The following is an 11812-nucleotide window of genomic DNA, read 5'->3' on the forward strand; positions in this document are numbered from 1 at the left end:
ACGAACATATTTGACTGTAAATATTGTCTCAATTTATATTTAAATGTACATTCAACTTATAACTTATGTTAATTTTGATGTTTATGTGTATTATTATTATCTTTTGAACGTAGCCAAAAGTTAAGCGTGGGGGGGTTGTAGTAATTTAGGGTAGTTAGGAAAGTTTTGACCTAGTCACTCGTTTGTTTTGTTTATATGCTATGCTTTGGATTTATCGTCATTAATAAGTTGTAAACTTTATGCTGTGTTTTCATTTAAGAGAAAAATGAATATTATAGTTTTGTGGATGGAATAATAATTATTTAGGATTTACATGTTCGGAAAATAATAAGCCCTACATATATACTTAGTTATGGCGAGAAGGATGCTTCTTTCAAATTAGTAAATTTCAGGGCTCTAAATTTATCATTATAGTGAAAATGCATTTAGTCAGCCTGTTTGTTGAATGCTATCAGTATTTGTATTATCTATCATTGAAATTTTAAGTCTAGGTTTCTGCATGCTGTTATTTAGCCAAAAAATGCCGATTTCTTTTATTTGAGATTTCTTTTCATTAAAATATTTTATAATAATTAAAGTTGATTTATATTTTTAGAGTATGCCATTGGAGAATATGGGTTTGCCAAATTTTGCTTTTGTAGCAGAAAATAATACTGTTCACATTGTTGGAACAGAGAGGGGTAGAAAATTCCTCGATTGCGTCGAGGATATTGTGCTAAATTTCAGCAGATTTTTCAACCAAGATTGGTTTAAACATTGATACTTGTTTTTATGTCAATCGCTTGCTGAACTTGTACATAGAAGTTTACTTTGAATTACTGCATTGTTTTAATAATGGGAATAATTTGTGCGTGATTCTTGGATATTGTTGTAATTTTATTATAATGTGTATTAATTGTAAATATACTTTAAAACTAACTTTGCGTAATTCATTCGATGATTTGAACTAAATTTTTATATTTATTTTAAAGGGAGACCAAAAAATGACACTTCACGTTCTGGAAAACATCCAGATGAGACGGTATGGCAACGGCACGCAGTTTGGATCCACATACGTTGTGTTTTCATACACTGCCTACAGAACAGTCAAGGTCTGGCTCATACACGAGAAACACCTCAACACCATCAAAGCTGAACAGAATTATGTTGCCCTGGAGGCTGTGACATTGCAGGATAACACTGTTAAGATTGGCCAGCAATCAGTTGTTTCAACTGCCATAATCATATAATACTACATATAAGTACTATACAAATGCTAACGCAAATTTCAGTAATCAATTACAGTATAATAACAAAATTGTACAATTAATTTTGATCATATATTCAAAATTTAATAATTATGTGTAGCAAAAGCATTGGCAATCAATGGGCCACATCGCTCACTTGAGAAGCCTTGACTGTTTTCTCTACCAGATTTCCCCCTTGAATCCAAAATGCATCCCCACCCTACCCCACTGATCGTAATTTAGACATTTTGAAATCTTCGCTACCCAAGGATCCTCCCATGTGCACATATATTTCGGTTTTTCTGACCCAGTGGTTCTTGGAAACAAATTGTCACAGATTTTTCCTATATATATGTAAATCTTTGATTCCCCATTTTGACCCCATCCTTGGTCATGATTTGAACAATTTAGAAGAATCTACACTACCCCAAGATGCTTCCACATAAGCTTCAGCTTTTCTGGCCCAGTGGTTCTTGAGAAGACGATTTTCAGATTTTTCCTATATATTTCTATGTAAAACTTTGCTTCCCCATTGTGGATTCACCCTCCCCCAGGGGTCATAATTTGTACAATTAAGAATTTACTCTACCCCAGAATGCTTCCACATAAGTTTCAGTTTCTTTTGGCCCACTGGTTCTTGAGAAGATTCTTTAATGACCCAACCCTATTTTTGTCTTTTTTTGGTTATCTCCCCTTGTGAGGGGACTTGGCCCTTTATTTTAACAATTTTAATTCTCCTTCAAGCACTTTGTACTAACTTAATATGGTCAAAATTAGCCCAGTGGTTCTTGAACAGAATTCGAAGAAGTGAAAAGTTAACAGACAGACCGACGGACGGATGACGGACAAAATGTGATCAGAAAACCTCACGTGAGGCTCAGGTGAGCTGAAAAGAATTCTAGGCCATCTTTACACATTGAAAAGTCGACGAAATTATCATCTATTTCCCAAAAATGACAGGCAAACGAGGGATGTTTACTCTTCCTTGGCATCTAATCCCACCTCTGATGTTTTTGATTTGTTTTGCTCTTATCTGCTCAAGTCAAAAAGACTCTTGAGCAGCAAAAGTAGCGAAATCTTGACATGAGCCAATGAAGGAACTAATTAATATTGATCGCTTGTAGAGCTCAACATTAAACCGTACAATGTAAATTCGTATGAAAATTATAATGGAATAAGCGGAGCATCATTATCATGAGTGGTTCTACAATATTCGTGAATATTCTCCTATAATTTCATGTTTATAAAATAAAAATTGGAGATTCTGCTCGGTCTTATTTTTGAGTCCCTTTAGAATTTTGGTTTAGGTCTAAACGGTACGTGTGAAAACGGAACCTTGATAATGCAAAAGAGCACTTGGACTAAATGGCACTTAAGAGCGAGTCTACGAGAAAATCATGCAAGATTAAAAATTTGTTACACAAGTCACATTTTAAAAAGATGATTTTAAATACATAATTTTGAAGAGAATTGACATATATAACTATTGTGAAATTTTTTTTAACAAAGGTGTCCTCCTAATCGAGATAGCCCCGAATCTAATTATAGCCCACAAGTGGGCTGGATTTTCAAGGAAAAATAGCACTTTTATCAGCCCTTCAAAAAAATAAAATGAATCAATGATTTCGAAAATTTTTGTGTTTTATGTTGAATTAATAAGTATATCTTTTTGTTTATAGTTGAATTTTATTTACCAGATCTTATTAATTTGGGAAATTCAAAAGGTTTTATAAGAGAAAATTCACTTTACTTTTTATATCTCTATGAGAAACGCAGTGCTGTGTCTGATACAACGGGTGAACTTTTGTTTATAATTATCCATCTGATTAAATTAGTTATTTTACACAACATATTTCAAGGAATTTCTTGGATTTACAATGAATCTCGAGATTTACACTTTTGAATCTCTTTATTTTTTACCGAATTATCGATCTTTTCGAACTCTTCAGTGCATGAAGAGTAAAAAAGTCATTATTTACATGGAGGGAAAATGGCAGCGATGTCGTCGGGTATGTGTGATTTTGGTGAAGATTGTGAAGAAACGGCGATATATTATTTGAACGGCTGTGTTAAACAAACCTTTCACCACCTCAAATATTTGGACTCTTAACTCTCAGGGTATAGATCTGCCCGAAAGTTATTTAATTCTATCCAGAGCGGGTATCGATGTAATCACATTAGCACAGCTAAACAAGAATCAGATGCGTGCTTGGTCTGTACTGGAAACAGAGCGAGAGATCTTGTGTACATCGCTTTCATGGTTTATCTAAAACGAAACCAGACTGAGGCATCACACCAGTTTTGAGCCGGGAATTTTGGTTGCGTCTACAGCTATCAGTCCCAATAGATGAAGGTAATAAGAAATTTGTCAAACTGACTAAGTTATGAAATAATATCCTTGAATTATTATACTTAAACTTGATTTTTTTCCTAAACAAGTCTTGAATATATATGATTCCTAAACTTGCTACTTATGTAGTTAAAAGTTTATGGCAACAAAATGACATAACAATAGGTTTAGCTGCAGCAGATCTATAACTCTCCAAAAAAATACATAATTATGACAATCCTGTAGAGCTATTGTGCTAGTTAGAATAATCTAACTGTGTCTTGGAACATGCCCTCACCACAGTTCGAATTCGTCCCATATACTTGCAATGTAGCAAATTGGAGCGGATCCACTCCGAAATGATTTTGAAGAATATAAAAGGATTGGCACTGGAAATAACTACCAAATTAATTAAAACAAACCTTTTTGAGATTGCTTATGTCTTTCCCAAAAAATAATCCATATAAAGACGAAAATCCAATAAATTTTGTGAACATTTTTCTGCCATGTTTACAATCGGAACTCTCTAGATTGTTCATAGTTTACAGTGGTAAATGCACTGATTACGAGTTATCACCCGTGTTTCTTTTGCTACATTACGAATACATGGAACGAATTCTATCGTTAAACCGGGTCCGTAGGACATTTATCATTTTAACGATAGAAGATTCTATCTACTATTGTGACACCCATTGAAAAAAATGGATATTCATTGCATACAAAATGTTGCACATAGTTCTGGATTAATTCTTCCAAATTCGTACCTCAGTCAGACAGTAGGAAGAGCTTAATTGTTCAAATCATGACCCCAGGGGGTTTGGCGGAGCCACAATGGGGAATCAAAGTTTTACATAGAAATATAAAGGAAAAATCTTTAAACATCTTCTTCTCAAGAAGCACTGGGCCAGAAAAGATGAAACTTGTTTGAAATCATCCTGGGTTAGTGTAATAAGTCTAATTATGATCAGTGGGTTAGGGGGGTACCATTATGTATTACAAGGGGGAAATCTGGTTAAAAACAGAATTGTCAAAGCCATTCAGGTAACGATGTGGGCCGTGAGCCTCTTGTTTTTTTTTGTTAGTTGGAGTTGGTAAATTGACCAAATTATGCACGCCAAACAAGACACTTATTGATATTGGATTTGTCCCTTATTATATACAGGTCCATATTTGCCCTGCACCAGATTTGTATTTTTTTAAATTGAACACTGTTTGTTATTTCAATATATTTTCTTTTTAGTTATACAGAGTTGAGCAGCTGACCTATTCAACCATTGCCTCAATACCTCCACTTAATCTTAAAGATTGCACTGAAGTCAACGGTATGATGTTTATGAATGGTTTCATTAAACTTTCAGACTATGGAAAATCATTAATAAGAAAAATATCTTGTATCTTTAAGTCGCCGGAGTTTTTCAGGTGACATTTTTCTATTAAAATTTGTCTGTCATGCGTAGATTATAAATTTTACAATTCATGACCCCTGAGGGGGGTAGGGTGGGGGTGCACAATATAAATTTGCAAGGGGGAGATCTGGTTAAGAACAGCATCATGGCTAAAGTTCATGGCCAAAGGATGAGCAATGTGGCCCATAGGCCTCTCTTTTTGTGATTACTAATAATTTTATATGAAGTTTAAATACATCATGAGAAGGATTTTCTACATTTTTAGATGTTAACAACAATGCTAATCCTGCTGAAGAAACTTCAGGCAGCAGAACAGTTTGACAGTGTCCAAGCAATAGCCAATGAACTTACAGAATAAATGGCTGTGACTGAAACTCATTAAGTTTAATATTTTTGTACCGTAGTTTTACTTATATTGTTTATATAAATAATACCTGTACTCAGATGTGTATCCCTCATATAATTACATTTAATTCATTGACATTTATTAAAGTGGGAATTGATCAACTTCGAGGGTTTCAACAAACTATATCATTTTGTTGAGATGTTATTTCATTGATATTCTGTAGTGTATTTTTCAATAGTACATTATAGAATTAAAGTACATCTTTCCCGAATTTTTTTTTATTTTTTCTCAAACATGGTACATGTACTGGGGTAAAATAATTTTTCAGAATGTTAATGTAGAATTTTGAATGTTTTTTTTTTTCTTTTTCTATAAAACTTCCAATACAGTTTTATAGATTTACAGTTATATTGCATATAATATTACCTGTACTTGAATTTATTCCATTGTGGTTAAGTAAATCCATTCCGTTAAAATGGTATGAAAATTGCATCAATTCCTGTTTTAATTTTTTAGCAATTGTGGCCTTATGCTTCAAAGGATTATTAGAAGTTTAAAATTATTAAATGTGGTCTTAAAAGTACATTTCAACCCGATGTCTTCCAAAGTTCCAAACATACATATCTGTGGAGCTCATTAATTTATCAATCATCATACTCTCCTTTTACTATACTTACTGAAGATATTTGATATTCAAAGTATATTTGAATACAGATGTGTACATTATATTGTAATGGAATACTTTATATGCACCTGGATCCATAGATAAGGGTCGTACCGGTATATTGTTTTGTCCTATTTGTCTGTTTATCTGTTTGTCTGATTATCTGTTTTTCTGTTGTCAACTTTAACCTTTGCCATAACTTTTGACCTTGTGACCTTGACTGAACTATATATTAAAAATAACTTTTCAGAACTTTGTTGCCAAAGGGCTTATAGTGTTTCACAAACACATCTTAGTTTTATTGAATCATCTTTAAAAATATTAGTGAAGTTAACTCCCTCCAAACCCTTTGAGGTTTAAAAATAATTGCTAGAATGGTATATTAGTGTAATCTTTTCAGAATGTTGTAATTGAGGAAAAATTTATATTTATTGTAGTACATGTAGATTATTATGTTCATTTTACAAAATATGTAATAAATATTTACATTTGTAACATTAAAGAACTAGGTCTAATATGGACTGAAATTGGCCTTGTTGATTTAAAAATTGGTAAAAGTTTGTTTTCATCATAACTTTGTTATATTTTATTATCCGACAAATTCCAATTTGCGGTAAAAACACTATTTAATGAACTTTCAAGGAACAAAAAAAAAATTCTCTCTTAACTGTGTATCAGGTTTTATGGCTCTTAGAATTAAGGCAAGAAAAATCTATTTTTAGAACATCTTGAGATAATTGGAGTTGTCTCCCGCTGAAAGTTTAACAAATTTAAAAGTTTTATAATGGAAATGATTAACACTGTTCATATGTGTATAAAATACATCATATCTTTTCCCAGAAATTTGTTTGTAATAAAGTAAAGCTGTAAAGGTAACTGGTATTTTTCATGTGTTTTATAACATTATGACCATTTGCCAATGACAAACATAGATGGTGTTCATGTGCACTATGCTGATCAGCAGATTTTGACCAAATTTACAGAAAAATCTTACAATACCTTGAAATGAATAAATATAATAATGGGAAGTGAAATTAAGAACCTAACATGAATAGCTCTCTGCATGGTTTTCTCATAGACTCCCTCTTAAGTCAAAAGGGCACATGGTTAAAATGAATCTGATGAAAAAAGTATATATGCAATGATACTGTGATATATATTTCCGTCTGAGTATATAAAAGTATATATTCTGGGAGGATGCATTTTTCCAAGAAAACAAATAATCCATTATTTACTCTAATAAGTTTCTATGAAGTCTTTGTTACATATATGATTAAATTCTCTATGAACCTATGCATGTATACACTTTTCCTCACAAATTCGTACATTTGAATACCAAATTTGATTTTTTTTTCATTTTTTTGTTGTTGAAATATTTGTATCTTCATCCTGTAGCGTTTCCGAGCGGTTTAAGTTAATTCCTTCTGGTGGAATTCCAATGTCAGTGTGATAATCCTAAGGTATTAATTCATAGGTTTTTTCCTCGTCATAAACTCAATAACTAGTTACAAATGTTTATTAAATCTAAAGTAGAATAGAATACTTATACTTACTTACTTTGTATAAAAGCAAGTTAGTCTATTCACAAACTTAAAACTATTTACACTATCTTCACTGTTCTTCTTTATATCTACTCTCCTTCTACCCGAACTTTTACCACTCTGCGCGCCCAGGGTGGTCCTCGTACTCGGAAGGTGAATTCCCCTGACTATGTCCCTAATAGTTCTTTAGCCCTTTCATACAGTTTCTTCTTATTTTCCCTTTCAGTTCTTGTCAGGTCATTTTCATCACCTGCATACGGAGTATTTATATCTCAGTTGATTCGATACGCAAGAGCATGCTCTACGTATGAACAATTTCTTAAACGAGGTAAATTATTGACAAGCAAGTTGATGAAACAAGAATATCAACAGTCTCGTTTAAAATCATCATTTCGTAAATTCTATGGTCGATACAATGACCTTGTCAGCAAATACAATTTATCATTGAATGAAATGCTGACTGACGTTTTTCATACCAATTGTTAGTCCATTATTTATACACTGAATTGACCACGGATTTTTTCCGTTACTTCCTGATTATGACAACGAGCACACGGCGGGTGTGACCGGTCAGCAGGGGATGCTCACTCCTCCATGGCACCTGATCCCACCTCTGATGTTTTGGAGGTCCGTGTTCGCTCTGCTCTTATTTTGTATATTTGTTTAATGGACGTTGAGATTGAATACTGTTCGTTATTTCCATATCCTTCTTGCAATTCTCACCTTGGCAAACTCCAAGTGATCCTTCAAGGATTTTGCACCTTTAAAAAGTTCCACCTTCTTTTTTGTTGGAAGGGTAACAAGCATTGGGCGACTTGCCTTTTCCTTTTTGAATTTCCCTAAACGTACCACTTTACTGATGTCGGAATTGTCAATATTTGTTTTGCATCCCTTTCCTATAGCCTGCAACTTCTCGTAGTCAAAGTTCCGTCGTGTCTCACTAGATTCTGACTCACACTCCTCAATTCCATATACCACCATGTTATTTTCCCGACTTTTCCTCTCATATGGAATATGATCCAAGAAATTAAAACAAAATAAATCAAAATATTAATGAATGAAAGGCACTATAAAATCACTCCTATATCTAACTCTATCTACTTCTGTAAAGTCACAGAGGTGACCGAGCAATTGTAACTTTTTAATTCCACAGTGTATATATCCAATTGTAATTCAGTTATCCTTGATTAAAAAATCCTTGGAATTCTTGTAATGCTAAATCCAATAAAAAGTCAGCAAACAGTGCAATAACTTATTTACATATATACATTTATTTTACATTTATGCAATCATATGTAACGTTTCCGACCGGTCTAAGTTAATTCCTTCTATTGTAAAAAAAATCCAATGACAATATGATAATCCTTGGGTATAAAATCATATAGATTTTTCCTCGTAATAAAACTCAATAACTGGTTACAAATGTTTATTAAATCCAAAGTAAAATAGAATATAATCCAAAGAAATGAAAACAAAATAAATCCAAAAAATAATGAATGAAAGGCACTATAAAATCACTCCTATATCTAATTCTATCGCTACCTCTATATCAAAATCCCACATTAAAATCTCACTAATTATTTAATTATCCCGTTTATATACTGATTATTATACTCTATTGACTCCTCTTACTCCACATGACTCCCCGGTGTGTTCTCCGAACGGCTACTGAAATAAAACAACAAGTAATTATCACACTCAATTAAGGGGCCCTCTAAGGGGCACAGGTAGACTTACCTGTGTTTTCCTGGATAAGCAATAATTTATAAATCAGATATATTCATTCAATTTTATTGAATTTTTTTTATTTCATTCAATTTTTTTTTCAAAAATATAATGAATTAATAATATAAATAGATAAAATTAAGATTTCAGAAAATAATTTATTTTTTTTTTGGTACCTTTAATTTTATTTTTTCCAAACTTTTCAATAGTATTGATTGAGAATTTACAAACAATTGTTTGTGCTAAATTTTCAAAATCTTTTAAATATCAAATTAACACATTAAAAAAAAACATTTTTATGTATGATAAATAAATTGTTTATATAAAATTTTGTCTAAATTAATTCATTTATTCATCCTTTTTAATTATTAAAACAGTCTTTTAACTCATCATAAAATACAAAAGTTATGTTTTAATTTTCATATTAAATATAGATGATTCGAGATAAAAACAGATCACTTTGATTTTTAAGGAATTCCTAAGTTAATAAGCTAATTGATGAAGCACCTGATAATTGATATCAGTTCACTTTGAAATTTTAATAGGCAAAACTATCTCAATAAGTGTCATAGAAAATGATGTTCTGAACTGTTCTGCCTAATGATGCAGTCCAAGCTGTAAATACAAGAACAACCCAAGCTACAGAATAGTATCTATTTAAGGATGGACATGAAGTGCTGAACTTGCTTAATGATGCAGTCCAAGCTGTAAATACAAGAACAACACAAGCTACAGAACAGTATATATACAAGGATGGAAATGAAGTTGCATCATTCTTCACCCATCAACAATGGCGAATGCACAGCTCAACGTGAAATTCATCACAAACAGAAGAGGCGGCCAAAACTTATCCTTTCAAGGTTTCATCTACAGAATTCACCGAAGAACAGACACCAAGCTCTTCTGGAGATGTGTTGTTGCAGGATGTTCAGCAGGCCTCTCCACAGAAAACAACGTTCCCGTAGGATTCGGAAGACAGCTCCACGCCCATCCTGCGGATCACACCGAGGTTGTTGCCAAACAGATCATGAACCAGATTTCAAGGCGATGCACAGAAGAAGTGAAACCCATACCTTCAATCTTCACAGAGGAACTCAACAAGCTGCGAGACAACGAGTGGGATGACACCAGCAGAGAAGTCATCGAGAGATTGCCAACCTTCAACACGGCCAGGTCATCACTTTACAGAGCTCTCCGGAAACAGACTCCACCACTTCCAAAGACAGCTGCTGACATCCGACTTGAGGGGAAATGGACAGAAACAGAGACAGGGGAAAATTTCCTTCTTCTAGACGACACCGTTCACAACAGTAGGATCCTAGCATTCGCAACAACGGACAATCTACGAGACCTGGCAGCTTCAGAGACCTTTTTCTGTGACGGGACATTCTACACCTGCCCCAGCCTATTCCACCAGATCTACACCATTCATATCCTGAGTGATGATGTGATGACACCTGTTGTGTATGCCCTGCTACCAGGAAAGAGTCAAGCCATCTATACAAGATTCTTCACCCATCTTCAAGATAAGATCAACGACCTTGGCCTACAGTTTCTACCTACCTGTGCTCTAGCAGACTTCGAGACAGCAGTCCACAACTCCATCAGAGAAGTGTTTCCGGGTGTAACAACCAAGGGTTGTTTTTTCCACTTCACACAAGCTATTTGGCGAAAAGCTCAACACTCAGGACTACAGATTCCCTACAAAGAAGACGACGACGTAAAGACTCTGGTTAGACGAGCAGCAGTTCTTCCCCTTGTTCCACTTGACTGCATTGAAGACGTTTGGTTCAGAGCCCTAGAAGACAGAGATGAAGCTGACCTGACACAAGCTACAGAATCCTTTACAGACTATGTGACAGAACAGTGGGTGAACGGTGACAGACTTCTGTGGAATCATTTCGGAACGGAGGGACCACGGACCAACAACAGCCTGGAAGGATGGCATGGAAAACTCAAAAGAATGGCACAGCATGCAAATCCCAACATCTTCGTCGTGGTGAAGATGTTCAAAGACATACAGAATGCAAAAGAGATTCAAAAGATTCAGAGAGAAGCCGGCGGAAGTATTAGACCTCCAGCGAAGAAGTATGCAACAATAAAGAGAAGACTGCAGCTACTGAAAGAAAGGTATCAGCAAGGCATCATAGATCTTATGACCTACACAGACTCGGCATCTGAACTTCTGCACCTCGGACAGTGATCCCTTATTTGTGATGAAACATGAAGACTAAATGACTTGTTAATATTGTAAATATGTGTGATATGAAAGTGAAACAGTGCTATTTTATTCATAATATAAAAATAAGTGCTGCTATACAATAGAACTTTAATATAGTTTATATTTTTAAAAATGTTTGTGTATATAATATTTTTATTTAAAAATATGCATACAAAATATTTATTTATACCAGTGCTCACTGCTCAAATAAAAAAATGAAATAAAAACCTGTTCTATTTTATTTAAATTCTGGTTGATTATTCATACAGGTAAGTCTACCTGTACCCCTTAGAGGGCCCCTTAATTGAGTGTGATAATGACTTGTTGTTTTATTTCAGTAGCCGTTCGGAGAAT

General features: G+C 33.8%; 1 protein-coding gene and 1 long non-coding RNA gene across 2 annotated transcripts; both read left to right on the forward strand.

Annotated features, from left to right (window-relative positions):
* Positions 1-3137: 3137 nt before the first annotated feature.
* Positions 3138-5499, forward strand: LOC134272626 (uncharacterized). The gene is made up of 3 exons (XR_009993241.1): positions 3138-3579; positions 4804-4877; positions 5227-5499. It is a non-coding gene; the product is annotated as an uncharacterized LOC134272626 (long non-coding RNA).
* A 4221-nt stretch (positions 5500-9720) lies between these two features.
* On the forward strand, positions 9721-11812 carry LOC134272638 (uncharacterized). Its single transcript, XM_062754848.1, has 2 exons — positions 9721-9845; positions 9900-11812. Exon 2 carries the CDS (start codon positions 10028-10030, stop codon positions 11438-11440), a length of 1413 nt encoding a protein of 470 aa, XP_062610832.1. The 5' UTR covers positions 9721-9845; positions 9900-10027; the 3' UTR covers positions 11441-11812.

Source organism: Saccostrea cucullata, unplaced genomic scaffold (assembly GCF_032062105.1).
Source record: "Saccostrea cucullata isolate Sc308-1 unplaced genomic scaffold, CSIRO_AGI_Scuc_v1 ctg2148, whole genome shotgun sequence".
In the NCBI taxonomy this organism is placed as follows: domain Eukaryota; kingdom Metazoa; phylum Mollusca; class Bivalvia; order Ostreida; family Ostreidae; genus Saccostrea; species Saccostrea cuccullata.

Coding starts and splice junctions, on each gene's coding strand:
- LOC134272638 (XM_062754848.1), top strand. CDS start 10,028: ATGGCGAATGCACAGCTCAACGTGAAATTCATCACAAACAGAAGAGGC.